At 35.0% G+C, this 18776-nt stretch overlaps 1 protein-coding gene across 5 annotated transcripts in view; it reads left to right on the top strand.

Moving 5' to 3' along the window:
- The window catches only part of ASAP1 (ArfGAP with SH3 domain, ankyrin repeat and PH domain 1), a 134249-nt gene that overhangs the window by 62626 nt on the left and 52847 nt on the right, over positions 1–18776 (top strand). For all 5 annotated transcript variants that reach the window (XM_086608847.1, XM_086608846.1, XM_086608849.1 and 2 more), the window contains 7 exons: positions 6107–6181; positions 6552–6601; positions 9337–9466; positions 10248–10333; positions 11075–11150; positions 11979–12065; positions 18403–18503. In XM_086608847.1, coding sequence (XP_086464973.1) covers positions 6107–6181; positions 6552–6601; positions 9337–9466; positions 10248–10333; positions 11075–11150; positions 11979–12065; positions 18403–18503 — 605 coding nt within the window. The remainder of the gene's footprint in view (positions 1–6106; positions 6182–6551; positions 6602–9336; positions 9467–10247; positions 10334–11074; positions 11151–11978; positions 12066–18402; positions 18504–18776) is intronic.

Here is an 18776-nt window from a genome sequence, read left to right as displayed (position 1 = left end):
CTAGAGTTTGTCTTAGACCTGTTAATTCTAAAAACTGTGTAATAAAACTGCAGTTACAGCAAATGCCTTTGAACACTGAAAGTAACAAAGCCACATTTCTTGTGAAATCAAGTTTCATGGGGTTTGATAGCTGTTATGTTCAGGAAGTTGGACTTATCTCCAAACTTTTTGGTGTGTAAAGCATTATATTTTAAAAAAAAGCATATTACAGGCTTACTTTACTAGAGTCCCCAGCACAAGTACAACTGCTTTAGGTCACATCAGAGGTCCATGTAGCCAGTACCCTGGCTTTGACAGTTGCCCAAGAGTGAATCTTTAGCGAAGAGCGTAGGAAGAGAGCAAACATATGGGAATAACTTCTGTACCACGGTCATAAAAACAGTCTTCAGCTCCAAGAAGTTGGAGCTGGAGGCAACATCTTTTGCTTTGTAGTCCTTGTTAGGTATTACTTCCATGAATTTGTATAAGGATTTCTTGAATGCATGCTATACTTGGCACAGAACTTGGCGGGTTCCTCCAGAGTACTAAAATGAACTGTTCTCTGAAATGTCAATTCTGTTTCTTTTGAAGTTGATCCTTTATTGTTCCCTGGTTCTTATATCTTACATGAAATGTAAGAACTTCCCTATTTTACCCAGGAGTTTACAGATAGCTATCATTCTTTCTTTCCCTTCCTCTATTACTTTTCTAGCTGAGTCCATAGCTTGGATTGTCCTTGTTGATCCTTTCTGTATCTTCTCTTAGTACTATTGTACCCTTTTCAGAAACGAGGGAGGACAAACCTGAAGATGGTTCCATGTCTTATTCCCTTTTGTGAGGGCTGATTACTTTAGGATTACTGAGCATTGAGCTCGATGTTTTCAAGGGATTCCATGTTGTAACTTCAAGGTATTTTTTCCTTGAGACGTTTTTCTTAATGGTTGTTATTTCATAAGCATGATTCTGTATGCAGTTTTTTCTCCTTATGCATCACTTCACATTTTTCAGTGTAGAATTCAATCTTTAATTTCATTCTCTCTGTGGTAAGTGTTACATGGTTCCTCTGGAATTCCTCACACCTGGCTTTTGCTTTACTACCCAGAATAGCTTAGTACCAGCAGACATTGTCAGCAGACTTTCTGCACTGCTCTGAGATTTACTTACAAACATCTCAGACTGCACAGGCTGTAAAAACACTCAAAACAAGGTGAATATTCTGACCTCTCATGCTTGTGCTTATTTCTGCCCTTTGAGTTTTGCCTCTTCTACATCACCTACCTGCTTACCTAAGAATGATCACACTTATCCTAATCAAGCTTGCTTTCTTTAAAAGCTTTGCTCCAGCCTATTACCTGGATCATCCTTTGTTTGTTTTAATGTTGGCAATTTTAAAGATCAGTAGATATGCGAGGGACCTGCTTTCCTTTGTAAAAACTACTATCATTCTGGGTTATTTTGGCCTCCTTTAATCTTAATTTAGCACATAAGTAAAAATAAGTATTTTTAAAGTTGTGTTAAAGTGCAGTTTGAGGACAGTCTGGGACTAGACCTCAAGTTTGTTGGAAAATCCCTGGACCTCATCATTGCTTACAGGACTTCTACAGAAATTTTTAACTTCTTTCAACTGGCAAACATGAAGTGGGAGATTTATTTATTTATTTGTTTGTTTATTTGTTTAGCTGATGAAGAGGAAAAAGGTCTTTTAACTTAAGAAGCCACACTCATTCAAAACAACATTGTACTAATTCAGCTAGACTGTGAAACGTTATCTATCTAAATTCTTGTTGACATGATTTAAAATAGGCTATTCCCTAATTTATGTCATTCCATAGTCTGGAGTAGACAACCAGCTTATTTTACAAGTGTCTCAGCATTTTAAAAACACTTATTTTTCATCTTTCTTCTCTTGAAGACAGATAATTCTGCTTTGTTGACCCACTGTTGTTCTTGAGCATCAGTTTGATTAATCCAGTTGCACTAAAAGAAAAAGATTTTTATAATATCAAAATAGAAGTTGAGGTCCAATGAATTGCATTCAATTGAGGTCCAATTGCTGCATTCATTGAGGTCCAATGAATGAAGAAGCAGTTGAGAAGAGGACCATATAATGTCACTGACAAAGCCCTGCAGTAGGTGCTGAGGCTTATGTTAATAAAATTAATTGAAAAAACAGCAGTAGGTATAAAGATGAATGGAAAATTAATAAGCTTTTTTTTTTAATATAGATCAGATTGTTGCTGCCTTATTTAATAAATGTACAATAAAATAATGAATGATCTTTAAAGACAGGAAGACAAACAAAGAATGGAGCTCCACAGTAGCCAACAAAAAAAAACCTTCAAAAATTTGGGTCTGTTCTTATTAAATCTTTTGAACTCTCATTATGAATCATTAAATATTTTCCTATTAATTGTGATAATGCATATTTCACGAGGAGGAGGGTTCAGAATAATTTTTTTCCTTCTATGTAAAGGAATTGTAGAGTGATCACTTCAAGAGTCATCTTCACTTGCTGTGGTCACTTATCATGAAGTAAAGCCAGCAACTTGCATTTCATATACAACTTTTGGAAACCATCATTTTGAAGTGATTGTTCTGCATGCAAGATCTAGAATAAAAACATATCCATTAATCATTTTAACAAAAACAAGTAAATCGCTATGCAAATTTTACTATAAACTGTTCATGTTATCACTAAATATAACATCTGAAACTTAAAACATACAAATATAATCTTACATTTCTGAGTGAGATTTAAAAAAAAAAATGACACAATGTTGACTTCTGTGACATTTTGTAAAGGTAATTACATTGTGATTGGCCATTGTCAACATTGATCTACGTTTTCAGCAGTCTCTGAGTGTCCCACGAGAATTGGTTTCTCTGCTTTTACTACTACCTCCTTTCTTGTTCCAGGTTTCATTCTTTATGCAGTAATTGGTTATAATAGTGCTTTAAAAAGCTGTATGAAGACCTGAATATGTGAAACTGAGTGTGTCGGTTCCTTTAAATTGATCTAGATGAGGGTTTGGAAGAACATTTGGAGCATTTGCAGATTACTTGGTATTTTTAAATTTTGCATGGTGATTGGCTTTTTCCAAATGTTTAAAGCCTGTTTTTTTTTTTTTTCCCTCCTCCGTTTCCTTTGAATGTCCTCAGCTAATCTTTGTGGGCAAATTATCTTATCTTCATATCCCTCCTCCCCAAATTATCATATGTATTTCCATCTGTTAAAATTTTTTCCTTTATTTTGCTCTAGATAGGAGACTATTTTGATTTGTTACCAGACGTGCATCTAATTCATTTGGGCTACTGTTTTATCAAGTCTTCAACAATGTAATAAATGATTCCAAAATCTTACCGTATTGGAGTAATACACTGCTATTTAAGTTTTCTTTTCATAGCTGACATACTAGCTGGCAACTGTGCAGTAATTTCAAGCCAAGAATTAATGACTTGAATTGATTATCCTTAATGGATACACTTTGGAAAAAAAAAAACAACAGCCAAAAAAAAAGCTACAGTAATGTCGTGTCTTTCGTGCCTGCCCTCTTAACTATGGAGTCTGCCATATCCATCCATGTTGCAGAAATTTATGTTCTTTCTGTTTTTATGAACGAGACTGAGATTAAAATCATGTGAATATTCTTTCTCAAAATTGGCATTTGACATATGAACTTCAGTTAAGGTTGTTAAGTGGAAACCGATTAAAATGGTTGAGAATGAAAATAATAATACTTTTTCTTTAACCTGTGTAATGATAAAGCATCTATTACTTGTTGGCTTAATAGTGATAAATCATTTCCTTTTTCAGCAAAATTGACACTGCTAAGGAGTTGTTAGTTGTGATGTATTGAGATAAAAAGCCAACAGAGGACAAATTACAAAAAGGCATAATCCTCTACAAATTTCCTGGCTTCTTTTATTTCTGTTCTGAAATATTACTGTGTGGGGGTCGTGCAAATATTTAAGCTAAGAAGAAAGAAAAACAGAACCTAGCTCTTTAAATAGAATCAAAGCTTAGACTATCTGCTATAAACTCCTCTACTGAAGCCAGGTAAAAAAAAAATCTTGTGGGATTTTAATTGCTGAAAGTGATGAGGTTGCTATTTTGATTCATACAGAACTAATATTTGAGCACTAATTATATTGTTGCAATTAAGGAGAAAATCCCTTCTCAAATCTGGATCGTTTAAGCCATGAAGAACCTTTGCTCTGTGTTCACGTTATTGTTTGAGGCTGCAGCTCAAGGTGTTCTAGTGGCTGTCCTTTGTCTTGCTTTGAATATATGATTTTGTGAATTTAAAAAATATAAAATATTGACACATGAAATAGTTGTCAGCATATCTTGAACAGAAAGATACAAGTGCGTCTCATATATTTTCTGAATTTGAGTCCATCTCATGCTAAGAATAATTATCAGTCATGATACCTGCAAGCTGTCAAAAAAGAATAAAACTTGAGAGATGGCTGACAAGCTATCAGCTGATAATTAAGTAGCTGTATGATAACCTGTGTTCAAAAGATCCACCTTCCTCTTTGCCGTGGAGACCCCAGTGCTTTCCAGAGGATAATGCATGTCCAGTTTGAGGACCATACTTTGTAGGACTGCTTCGTATCTTCGTTAGAACAACGGGAGTCTGAACTGTGCTTGAGCTCTGGCAGTAATGTCAAGGGCACCTTCCAGAAATCCTTTCTGGGCAGGATATTTGGAGAAGGAAGCAAGTCTGTTTTTTCTTTTCAATTAAGAATTGATAGTGAATCTAATGAAGGAAAACACTGTACTTACATATAGTGAATGTAGTTCTTGTAAATAATGGCCTGGTACAAGAAGTTATTTGTAAATTGGTAAGAGACTCTAGCTCTTAAAACAGCAGTGAATCCATACGGGTCATGCCTTGTTTCATCACTTTATTTTACTCCTGTGGAAGAAATAAACCATGATACAAGAGTGAGATTTCTTTGAATATTTTTTTGTGTGCATGTATTTAAAATTGCATAATGTCACTTTTGAAAAATCAAGTATTTTTTTTTTCATACATGTCTTTTGAATGCGTAAGGAGTTTGTGAATGGAACGTTTTACCTTGAGAACCTGTTTGAGTGATAATTTTGATATTCTCATCTGTGTAGATCATCTATTTCACAAAAGTCCCTTAAAAATTAGTTTCATGGACTAAAATATGCTCAGAAGACCTTAAAGGAGAGAGGAGCTGGGCCATATATATGGCAAATTAAAAACTCTTAATGTAACACTTCTCTGCTCCTTTGGCTTACAAGCAGAGGATGTGTTTTGCAGCCTTCCCATCGTTCTCCGTATCTTTCCTTAGCAAGGATCTGAAGAATTCATGGAATATTTTGGGCGAGAAACAAAAGCAGGGATGAAGTAGGAGACAGACTTTTCACTAGACTGGGGTAATACTGATACATGTCTCTTTCCCATGATGATGACTCTTCCGGAACCGTACACACTTACGTGTTCAGACAGGATCTCAGCAGTCGCTTCTCTACCGGAGAGGCAAAGACAAATGGAATGTTTCCACAGATACATAATCAAACAGGCATCGACGTAACGGGATAAAAGTTAAACTCTCAAGAGTTTAAGCAGATGTCACATTTCCACGCTAGACAAAGAAAGGAACACTCTTCCTGAATAGTTGGGAATAATCAAACAGCTGGTGACTTTTTTTGCTCCTTTTGTTCATGGTTGAATTAACACGTCCCGTGCGTGTTATCTGCCTGTAGCACACAGGTCCTTGCTTCTTACTCAGGAGGCTCTAAGAAACATTTGTTCCAAACCAAATTTGCTTCCTAAATAATTAAGCAATATTCACGTTTGCTTGGAGAGGCTGGAGATTACCTTGACTTGCTTTCAGAACTTTTCTTAAATGCGATTTTTAAAATTCTGGTTTTAGATAACCCTGTATAACTAAAGTTTAATTATAATGCTTCTATGTCTGATGCAAGTGAATGTTTATTAATTCCTCCCAGACTTGAATTTACTATTAATTTAGAAATTTTGAGGTGATTGCAACTTCATTAATGAAGTTCAAAGACTTCTTGACAGTAGTTTGATAAGATCATAATAAATCTTTTTGAATTATAACAGTGTGATGTTTTTCTTTTTAGCTCCAGGGTTTAAGCCACAATGTTATTTTCACCTTGGATTCCCTCTTAAAAGGAGACTTAAAAGGTGTTAAGGGGGTAAGTGTTGAAAAACAGCTTTTTATTTAGGGAGATGTTTTCAGGTTCAGCTGTCGTGTGACTGTTTTCCATTCACTCATGAGATTATTTCTTATGTTGGTATCCATTAATATTTCTGTATGTAGTCCAAAGAAAAAAACCTCAACATTGGCATAACTATGATGCTTCTTTAGAATTTCAGGATAAATTCCTGTCTTAAGGTGCACAGGAAAGCAATCATTTACAAGATTGAAAAATACCATCTTTTTCCAGCTGCTATTTGAAAAGTTTAAATGAAAATAGTATTTATTTGTTACTATTTATGACTTGGTATTTTAACTATAAAGATAAAGTTTTAAAAATGTTCTAAGCAAATCTTCTGTTTCCTAAGGACCTCAAAAAGCCTTTTGACAAAGCCTGGAAGGATTATGAAACCAAATTGTAAGTACTTTTCTCTGGGTTTGGGGGGATTTATTTTTTGTTGGTTGTGGTTTTTTGTGTTTTGTGGTTTTTTTCCCCTCCTAGTCCCAAACTAGGTACTGTGCCTATTATCTGTGGATTTAAATGTGAATATGAGCAAGGCATCTCTTCTGTGGATGTCTTCTGCACTAAAAGAAGTAAAATATTTTTGTTCTCTGAGAAGTAGTTAAATGACTGCCCAGTGGTTCTTTAATGTGAGAAAGATACTAATGCTTAGATACCAAACATTGTACAGTGAGTTGTGGGGATTTCAGATGGCATTTATATTCTTATAACCATATGTATAAAATCTATTGATACTAAAAATGATGAGATTTTTATGTTGTCCTGTATTGCAGAACTCTGTTTTTTAAGAGGCAAGCATTTTAGTGCAGTTGGTGTGACATCTAAAGTATCAGTGGTTTTAGAAATATCTTCTTGCTCTAATACCTGCCTTCTGTGGGTAAAGAACGATTTATGAAAATAGAAGGTTGGAGACAAGTGGTGTCACAGCTTCAGAAATGTTAGTGGAATGGTACAGGACGCTCTCAAAGAAGTCATGGGCAGTTGCTTTGTCAGAATTCAAGAGCTCTCAGGAGTTAATTCATTTTTTGTATCCTTTCATTTATTCCCCTTTTTAATCCTATTATTATCTTTGTTTCATTTATGTCTAACCAGGAGGGGAAAAAAAGCAATGAAAGAAAAATTCAGGCCACTAAGAGCTGCTGAAACATTTATTATCAGCATGATTGTCTTACCTGCATATAGTAACTTTTGCCTTCAAAATTCATTACAATATGAAATCCTGTGCACAACTGAGCTGGAAATGAAGTTCTTACTAATGTAAGGCAAAAAGGAGATTCCTGTCCCAAGATTGCAACATCTTACTCAGTTGAGCATTCATATTTACATGCAGAATTGTTTTTTTGTTCCTTCATTTGTTCATACAGATATTACATATCTTGCAAAAATATTTAATAGTCTTCTATAGACAGCAAATTGTTTTAAACAAAAAAAAAATTCTTTCCGCCTCTCAAATTGCTGTATGTAAAATCAGGGATGTCTTTGCAGGCGTATTTATACCAAATGCCATTAAACAGAACTTGGGAGACCGAGGTATCTCATACTGACTCAATACATGGAATCATCTGTGAGATTCTATTTTGAATTTGGAAAGTTTGCACAAAAGTTCTGTTGTCTTGTAACTCTTCCCGCACCCCTCGTCTTGTGAGCAGATTTCAGTTGGGCTTATTAAGACCAAGAAGGAGATGTCCCTTAGATTCTCAGACAATCCCATTTCCCAGAATTTGTTCAAGGCCAAATATCAAGTCAAGTTTAGAGACGCAGTGCTGAAAAGTGCTTTGTTCTATGTGCAAATGTTATGCCGTTCGTAGTTGGAGAAAAGCAGATTTCAAACCCAAATCAATTAATCCTTTTTAAGTTTTTTTTTTTCCCCTGGCAAGGAGCACCAGTCTAATAAACGCACAGTACGTTGTCACCTGTTTTACAGAAATAAAGCTTCAGTGTTTATTTTCTCAAAATGCTGCTAGAGAGGAAAGATATTTTTATTTTATTTTTTATATATTTTATTTTTTTAAAAAATCAGAAAATTGTTTAGATATTTCTGCTCTGTATTAGAAATCTAAGTTTACTTACAAATGGAGTATCCAGTTGGCCTGCAGAGTAGATACGTAAGGGACAGCCACATGGTAAGGCTCGAAAGTCTCAGGACGACCTCGTAGTTCCGTATTTGCATTTCTCTGTTGCAGAATTGCAGTGCTGGCCTTCTTTGAAAATGTAGTGACTGGAAGTCATGCCAGTTAGTGTGGGCGTTAAACTTCATGTGCTGCCTTATTGTTCTTAATCCCTGCCTTACAAGCTTGAAACATATTTGATTGAGATATTCTGCTGTTTTCCTGCCAAGTTGGAAGTTTCTTATATGTATGCTGTACGCTGCAGTATGTAGAGATGAAGGCTGTGGAGCACTTCATAGAGAAACAATGAGATTTCTCGCTGCCCCCCCGCCAAGTAGCACACAAACTGGAGAAAAGAGTTAAAGGTTGAAAGGAAGGAAAGGCAGCTTCATGACTCCATTACTTCTGGACACTTAAAAAAATATATGTAGCATTTGGTATCATAAAGGAACTGATCTTCAGAATGGCTTATTCAATATTTCAACAAGGAACTGCTTGAGAGAGTCCAGCGCAGGGCCACAAAGATGATTAAGAGTGTGGAGCATCGCCCTTATGAGGAAAGGCTGAGGGAGCTGGGTCTCTAGCTTGGAGGAGACTGAGGGGGGACCTCATTAATGTTTACACATATATAAAGGGTGACTGTCATGAGGATGGAGCCAGGCTCTTCTCACTGGCATCCAATGATAGGACAAGAGGAAATGGATATAAGCTGGAACATAGGAGGTTCCACTTAAACATGAGGAAGAACTTCTTCCCAGTAAGGGTAACAGAACACTGGAACAGGCTGCCCAGAGAGGTTGTGGAGTCTCCTTCTCGGGAGATGTTCAAAACCCACCTGGACGCGTTCTTGTGTGATCTGATCTAGGTGGTCCTGCTCAGGCAGGGGGATTGGACTAGATGATCCTTTGAGGTTCCTTCCAATTCCTAACATTCTGTGATTCTTGATATTTTTTCCTGTAAATAATACTAGATCACATGATAGTAGAAGGAATTCTCTAAAATGTTTTCTAATTAAAATTTCAGTACAAAAATTGAAAAGGAAAAAAGAGAACATGCAAAACAGCATGGGATGATAAGAACTGAAATAACAGGAGCTGAGATAGCAGAGGAAATGGAGAAGGAAAGGCGGCTATTTCAGCTACAGATGTGTGAAGTAAGAAAAAAGTTTCAACTTTTAATTATGACACCATAACTTAAAAGTACCTTCTGAGTCTTTCTTACAGGTGGTGAAATCTGCTTTGTTGTTTAATGGGGATGGAGGGAGGAAATTATATCAATGTCACATAGTACAGCAATATAACAGCAATATAATTATTTTAGCAACTCTGTGCAAAACTTGGCTTCCTTCTGGTTTATTTCATTTCTTTGTTTTTAGATTATTATGCTAAGGTTCTCAGGCTGGAACCATGCTATGGAAATATTTCTTATTTTTTTCAGGTTTATGGTTGAGCTGTTCAGGAAGGTTTTTTTTGATATCTTTCTTCCAACATGCTTTCTGAAGCCTTCTAAAGTTTCTAATAAATTGATAAATGATAATGATGCATTAGTTCTGTAAAACTGCTTTTTATATCAATAATTATCTTTACTACATTTTAGTGATGATTACTTTAAATTGCATAATATTTATGTTTTAGAATATGTCAGTAGTTAGTGCAGTAACATTAAAAAACAGACATCTTCAGACAATTGTAAAAGGTAAAACTTTTTCCTGAATTTGTTTTATGTTCTGGGGTGTTTCAGTTTTTTAGGAATGGCAAATAAACCGTTATCTGTTTTATAGTTTGCTTGAATGTGGTGGACTGGTGTCCTGTGAGTCAGCACCCAGGTTAAACACACAGATAAATAAATTCCTTGAGGAAATGATGTTTTATTGATTGAAAAATGCTGAAGTTTCTGAGGCATGATTATCAACATGTTTTTCACTGTCTGTACAGTATCTTATTAAGGTTAATGAAATCAAGACTAAAAAAGGCGTGGACCTTCTGCAGAACCTTATAAAGTATTATCATGCACAGTGCAAGTAAGTGCAACTCTTTTAAGCTTTAGTTACAAAACGTGCTTGTTTCCCATTGTTTTGAATTTGGTTTGGTTACATCAGGTGTTTTTATCATAATTGTAATCTGCCAGGTGTCTTCATCATACTAAGCTGTAGTCTTTCAGCAGTGAGTATGAAAATGAGCAAGTGGGGCAGGGGAGTGATGGAGAAGGATGCCAAGGGAAAACCCTGCGTGTTGCGTCCAAAATTAATCTTAGTTCCTGAGACAGATCTAGAATGTAATTTTAGAAATAACTTGTTTATTCTATTTAATTTTAGGGGGGTTATGTAAATTTTAAAACTATTATGAAAGCCAGTAATTTCTTTGAAATTCCTTGAGATGAAACTGGTAAAATATGACCTTGTGATCAGTAGAACAAGAGAGGCAGACTTACAGGAAATTTTACTTAAATGAAATACCGGAAAAAGATTTTAGAAGTTACTGACGGGAATACATGTTGACGGACATTGATAAAAATAACCTAAGATATATTCTCTCTGATTTGATATTTGTTAAAGTCCCAATGGTATATCTTCACTGCTGAAAGGTACCATATTTTAAAACTGCTAGGAAGGGGTTTTTTGGGGTATTTGTTTTTTTTGTTTCTGAACATGGGAGAAGCTAGATATGTTTTAGTGGTTTTGCTGGTTTTTTTCACAAGACAATCCATTTTGTGTTTTGAATTATATGTATTCCTGATAAATCACAGGTATTTTTCGTTATAGTTTCTTCCAAGATGGCTTGAAAACAGCTGATAAACTTAAACAATATATTGAAAAGTTGGCTGCTGACTTATATAATGTAAGTTTACGTATACGTAGTTTAATGGCTGAAAATGGAAGTATTTTGTTTATATGAATAGATTTGAGATGTGGCTATAAGGGTGTATATTTCATTTGTATCTTATAAATAAAAAGTGTGTTCTCTGAAACTTTAAATATAGCTAGATTGAGATAAAAAAATCTTGATTATCTTAAACTTTGTATTCTATTTTTACAGTTATTAGGAAAAGTAGCTTTCATTCTACTACTAATTTTGTGTTGTATTAGTATAAAACTAGTTTAAAGTGGGAATCTTTGAATCAGATTACATTAGCACCAATTTTAGCTATCGCTTTCATTTTTCAAACCCAAAATGTTTGATGATAGCACCACAGTTTTTGAATTAATTAAGTTGTGATGTTCATTGAAGGCAAGTGAGCTTTGATTCCACGTTATCACTTGTCACCCAAGTGCTTTTCTATTCTATAATCAGAATTACAATAATCCCATTTACTGTTGTAGTTTGTGGCTAAATTAAACTGCGTTTTCATTCCTTAAGTCATCTCTAAAGCTTATTTGAGTTATTTACTTAATATTTCAGAGACTAATCTATTTGCATTAGATAAAGTGAACCATTAAGGCATAATGTGGACTTGTATGTTTATTTTAGCTTGCTTTTCAAGTGATACATGCACAGAAGGTGAATATATAAGAATGGACTAGTCTGTAAAAATAAACTCAAATATTAGAGAAACACAAAATAGTTGAGCTGATTGTTCAGGATATCTAAAATGATATATTGGAATGCATAAAAAATTAAAATTGAAGTTTCATCCGGAAAACATATAATGGCAATTTCTTTCCATAGATAAAGCAGACACAAGATGAAGAAAAGAAACAACTTACTGCTCTTCGTGATTTGATAAAATCTTCTCTGCAGCTTGATCAGAAGGAGGTAAATAATTTAGACATGTTATTCTTGGAGATAATGTGGATTTATGAATTCTGTGTTCAGAAATTGGTTTAATTGATGTGTAGTTATTGGTTCAGAAGAGTTGGACTTTGAACATTAGGACAAAACTAATATTTACGATGTTCAACTACATATCAACAAACCATAGTTTTAGATTAATTTTCTGTCTCCATTTTACATATGAAAAGAAATTATTCCTTTTTTTGTGTAAGTTTATTTTTTTAATGTACCACATTAAATATATTATAAGAACAGTTGTAATGGATCAGATAAATGCTTCATCTAGCCGAGTATCCTATCCTTGACAATGATAAAGAATGAGTGTTCGGGAAAAAGTATAAAGGAATGAGATGCACGCTTCTTTCTTATGTCCTACCATCCTCCAGCCAGACTGTGTTCAGGATTTTCTTGACCTAAGTGAATTCTGAGTAAGCCAGAACTGAAGGCTTACCTTTATGTATGGCTCCTGTATTACTGTTCATCTGCTAACTCACATGCATTTTTGATGTTGTTCTCCTTCCCAAACCCCTTTTGCTAATACTGTATTGTAAGGAAAAAATTTGTATGTTGACCACATAGCAGCGGATGAGCCAGGGCAGTTCAGTATTTCTGAATATCCTGTGGTGAAGCTGAGGGTTGAGGGGTGGGGGCGGGGGAGTGGCTTTCCTTTAGGAAAAGATCACTTAGGTAAATAAAACATGAGTATTTTCCAAGTGTCTACTCCCCTTATTAAATATTTATTATTAAATATGAATGATTATTATAATTAAACATTAGACAGATGCCATTCTGCTGCATATATACGATCATCCACATATATGATTGAACAGTATTGATGATATCAAATATACAGAAGAACATAGCTTGCAACTAGATGTACGGAGTCAGCCAAGTTTCCAACAGCAATCAATCGTGGATGTTCAGCGTGACATGCAGAGCCATAAACACTGATACTTCTCCAGAATACCCTCCCATTAGTAGTTTGACTGACTTTGCAGTCTCTCTATGACCCTGTGGATTTCCTTGCTTTGAATTTGTGCCGTTGCTTTTTGCAGCAGTGTAAACTATCCCCTTCTGTTACAGCTATGTCTTTTCCACCATTGCCACATGTTGTGCGGGAAATCTTTTTCCTTTTATTTGTTTTGAACTTCTACATCTGCGTGCCCTACTCAAGATGGGAGTACTTATGAATTTATGATAGCATCACTAAATCATTTCTGATCTTTTTTTAATGTAAATCCTAACATTGACTTGCTTTTTGACCAGTGCTTAGTGGAAAGAAGGAAGTTGTAAAGTTTAATCAGCTCTGAAGCTGTAACCATATCATCCTGTTTCTGAATGTTAATAGTCAACTCGCAGTATCTTATTTTTCCCCTCTGCATCGCTCTGCATTTGTTTATGCTGATCTTCACCTGTCGTTTATTGTCAAGTTACTCACTATCATGAGATCCTTAAGAAATTCTTGAGTCAGCCCTTCTTGAATATCTTTATAATTTAGTACCATCTAACAAACTTTGACATTTACTGTTCACCCTTTTCCAGATTGTTTTAGTGTTAGACACCACATGTGCTGGCACAGCTTTCTGTGAAGCTCATTTGTTTGTTTACTGCTTTTATCTTGCTAGTTTATCTGTGGACTTTTCTTCTTGTCCTGTAGCAATGTAATTCTTTCCCTTTTGTAAGGAGCACTAAGTTCTCATTGAAAGTCCAGGTAGACTGTATCAGTCTGATTTCTCATGATTCCTTGAAAGAACTCCAGGAGATTTTTGAGACATAACCTTTCTGTACAAAAGCTACGCTGATTTTCCAGTGTCTGTAATACTAAATGTACTCTTAAAAGTAGTTTTCATTAATCTTCCTTATGTGGTATGAATCTTACTGGTCTTTATTTTCCTGAAATTCTTCTGGAACTTCTTCAAAAATAGGACTTTAGTAACTGAGGCAAGTAAGTATTTTTATGGGTAATTTTGTAATTAGCATGTAATTTTATGGGTAATTTTGTAATTTTGTAGGTAGCATGTTGCAATTACGGCTACTGCATGCAGAAAAATGGCTTGAAGTTGGTGAATTATTTCAGGTGGAATCACAATTATTAAGGAATGATCGATGAGTCATTCCTTTTGGTATGGTGATGGTGTTTATTTTTCTTTTCAATACTTGCCTATATGTGCTTTTGTAATGTAGATGTACATTATATAGCAGATAAACCTTGGCCAGAAGGCTGTTCCTCTCTCTGCATCTTTAATCCCATCGTTTGGAAGGACAACACAACCTTATAGCACCCTACATGGCTTTTAGAATTTCTTCAATCTCAGAAATGATGACAGGAGCGCTACAGAGCACCTTTGAATAGATCCCAATTTATTCTGAGATTTACCAGCTCTTTCTAGTACTCAGTTTTCCCTTATCTCAAACTCTATGGTCTTTCCCAGTTCTCTGGTATTTTTTCCTTCCATCTCCACTGGCCACATGGACCTACTAGTTCTCTTCCATAATACTTAAGGAGCTTCCCAAACATGCATTACATCTATGATCTCCCTAGTATCTAAACCACTCTGAAGGTAACTCATGCTTGTTCTCTATCCTCACCCTCTGAAAGTTGAACAGAGAACATTAGATTTCAAGAGCTGTTTAAAGTGGTTTATGGATCGATTCCCAACATACAGAGGAAGAAGACCTGCTCTCTCCTCAGGTCTCTTTTTCTTCCACAAGCTGGTTATCTGGGAAGCAAAGAAAAATATCTCCTTCTGTCTTGGATGCTGTGTATCTTGTTAAGTTCAGGCTACTTGGTAATCAGCCAGACCTCGGAAATCAAGTAGGACAAACAACTTGTTCTTCTTCGGTGTTGTGTGTTGTACATACATGGCTGCATACAGTACAAATCCAGTTTCAAAAGTTGCTCACAGAGTATGATGAGGTGGAATAACTAAATGAAATAAAGTGGTTTGTTCTTTGGTTACCTATTTCCTGAATGTGTAGTAAAAATTACTCTGTTTCGGTGGAAAGTAACCTCATTCGAAATATAAAAGTTAATCGAATCAAATTGTGAAACTTAGATACATTTTGTAATAAAGTACTTCCACAGGCATCAGCAAAATAAATCAAACAACTTTTCTGACTTCAATTATAGTGTAGAAAAATGCTAGGACTCTTGAAAAAACTATGTGATATCTATATTAAAAGTTATAAGATAAATATAAAAATAAAGTATTTGGCTTGAAGAGAATTGAAATTGTGTCTTAGAAGAAGAAGAAGCGGTATCGTGATTCTCAGATATTCAGGCAAATCATGAGAGAGAGAGATCTGCTGTAATGAAAGAATCCAGTATTTTGGATAAAATAACCATTTGATCACATTGATATTCAAGTGTCTCTTTCAAAATCAACGTGAGAACTTTCACTCGTGATTGTGCTATGTGACATGAGTCAGAGCATAATGACGGTGACAGATACTGAGGAGCTTGATAAAACAATGTTTCTGTTATTTAGATATTCAGTGTTTTAGTCCTGAAATAGCATGCCAGCATTCATTACTCCTTAGTTAAGTGGCAATGAAACTTGAAGATACATGGCCTGAGTTTTGCCAGTCAGCTCTCCATCGTTGTGTATATCCAAATCTTCACGTATGTAAAGCTGGGCTTTGTTACTGTGACAGATGGCCGGCTTGGTTGTGATTAAGAATACATTTCCCCTATATATTAGTGTATTATAATCTCACCATTGGAAAATTTATGGATTAATGGAAATATTGAAGAACATGAAATGAACGTGATTTTCTCTGGTGGATTTGTAAAGATTCAGAAATACTCTTACCACAACTTACTTTGGCAGGAAAGCAGTGTGAAATAATAAAATTGATGCCCTGGTTGTGTGTAGTTTTAAGTTTCTTTGAACTTTTGTGCAAGGGAAGGAAGTTTAAATCTAATGATTCTGTCCTAATTTTAAATTCTGCCACCTTTAACCTCTTTGGAGTTGCCATTAGATAAGTGAGACTTCCTGCCCATCTCAGACTGACTGGCTTTCACAGGTGAAAATAGAAATTTCTGCATGGTTATTAAATCTATTAAAGCATTTAGGATCTTTTTGAATTTAAAATAATATGTGTGGGAAAATTACTCTTCAGCACCTGTACTTTCACTGGGGAAAAACACTAATGTAGGAAATGAGCGAACCTGGTTCCCTGCACCTTCAAGGTGTCCTAAGGCAGCAGTTGTTCTGCCGTTGCAGGTGTTCAAGGTGTTTGTTTGGCTTTGTGGACATCTGTAATGCCCTTAAACGTTTTTCTAGCTCACCCGTCCTTTCATTAGTGAGATAACTCTTACTGTAATCCTTGTGATTACCTGGTTCTTGGAAAAGCACATCTTGGCAATCCTGGGGTGCACAGAAGTGCTGCACTATGAGAAGTGCAGTTTGCTGAGGCTGTTACAGGCAGCGTCTCGTGTTGCCACTCTGTACTGTCCTGGTACCAAGTCATGGCAGTTTCTGTTATTCTGTGCAAGAATTATCTGATTTTGTAAAATAACTACGGTTTAAAGCTTTGGAGAAAAATATTTTAAGAGATACTAGTGTAATTTTAATTGTGTAAAATGTTTATTTTTTTATGTTGAAAAATGCTTATGTGTTAAGAAGCTTAACTTTCAAAGGAAACCAGGCCTTTAATACAGGCTTCTATTTTTGTATGTCAATTATTAGTGCAAATGTAACTTAACAGCTTTACATTTATTTAATCTTTAGAATCATATTTCTATGTCTGTTTTCTTAACTATTTCTTTACCTTTTGATTTATTTCCCAAAATCTGCATCTGGTATGCTCCTTGGAACAGGAATTATATCTCATTACGTTCTTTCCTATGCTAATATCAACAGGATCGTAATTTCAATGGGGGTTCAAAATTTACGTACAAAAAATTAGCTTCTTACTGTGATGGTGTAAACACTGACTGCCGGCAGCACATTGCACAGCAGCCTTCATGCTGCTTGCAACCACAACTGCTGGTTTTCCAAAGCACTTCTCTCTAAGCTCCTATGGCAAATTCGATAGAAAATGAGAAGCAGTTGTAAGGAGCCTGAATGAAATAGGAGGGAGTAATGGTCAATATCTATTGGCTATGGTAATTGTAAGAAATTGCTTTGAAAGAGAAAAGGTTGTTGCCAAGGGAGTAATTGACCTTCCTGTTATTTTGGGAGTTTTGTGGGATTTTGTCAGATGTTTTGCTGATAATTGTTTCACAGCTACGTTTAAAACCATATCAATGTGTCCTTAATTATGCCTTGCTATATAACTAAAAGTTAAATTTTGGGCCTGATCTTTTTCAATGGAAATTCAGAATTAGCTCCAGTTTGGTGGAGGATACAGTATAGCTATTGTTTTAGACAATTAGAATGTAAAAAAGGCGGGAAGGCATTTCATAAAATTTGATCCTGTAATCATCTTAGTTGCTTTTATGAAGCCAACGTCATATTTGCAAGGTTGCACAGAGTTTTCTTATGATGTTTTGTTACTTTTGATGATAAAAAGTACCAGTGTACCTAAAAAAGTAATTCTTGCCTTCTTTCAAGCAGTGTTGTTAGAAAGGGGAAAAAATGTTTTACTAGATATGGGGGCTATAAAATTTATGTTCAAGGAACATGTTTTTAAAATAAAATAATAATTCTTGTTTTAAATTATTTGCTTTCTCTTTCCGCTATTGCTTTTGCCTTTCGTGATCGAAGTCTAGGAGAGTAAGTCAATGTTTTCATGAACTTTTGGGGATGTTTTTGATGATGTGCTTCTAAAAAGTTAATCCAATTCACTTAATTGTTTCACTAGATCAGGCCAAAAGTTATTTCAGTTGACTTCGTTCACTAAAACTTGTCAATTCTATACATATTTTTTATTGGATTTTAAAAAAAATTATTACTAGCAATTTTTTTTTGTTTATATATGTGTGTTTCTGTTTATATGCATGCTCTATTTTGTTACTTTCTTTTTGAAATTTGATCTTAGCCTTTTCCTCTTTGATTATAAGATTATGCAATATTAAACTTCTATGTTTTAAAAAGTCATTATTTTGAGTTGCATATTTGCATCTGTACTATGCTTCAAATTCCTAATGAAGTAATTGAATCTTGAACATGCAGTTAGTTGAAGATCACCTGATATAAAAGCAAACTCTCCTATGGATGTAAAACATGCATTAGGAGTTCTCTCTCTTTTTTTAAAATCGTTATTATTTTGTGAAGTTGTGGTGGAGAAAAGAAATAAAATAAAATAGCCTTAAAGGTTAGGAAAACTTACTGTGCATGTCGAGAAATGTTAATGATGCTTTCTCCTTTTTCAGGATTCACAGAGCAGGCAAGGAGGATATAGCATGCATCAGCTTCAGGGCAATAAGGAATACGGCAGTGAGAAGAAAGGTTATCTTTTAAAGAAGAGTGATGGGTATGTTCTTGGGGCTCATGATAGCCAGTGAGAACCACGTTCGTTACTGTGTTCACACACTGATTTTTCTTGATTGTACTGTGGGTGCATGAGGCACATTCTCCTAATGTGTGTGCCACAAATACTCAAGAATTTCACAGTTCAAATCTGAACAGAGATCTGAATTTAATACAGTAAATACAAAAAGCTTGACAAATAATCATAAAAAAATCATATTAAAAAAGGTGCTATTATCTTTATAAGTCTCTAAAAGGTGATTAAGACCTGTCATAA

The sequence above is a fragment of the Tauraco erythrolophus genome, chromosome 3 (assembly GCF_009769465.1).
Source record: "Tauraco erythrolophus isolate bTauEry1 chromosome 3, bTauEry1.pri, whole genome shotgun sequence".
NCBI lineage: Eukaryota > Metazoa > Chordata > Aves > Musophagiformes > Musophagidae > Tauraco > Tauraco erythrolophus.
The sequence above is the reverse complement of the archived record's forward strand: the minus strand, read 5'-3'. Positions and strand labels throughout refer to the sequence as shown.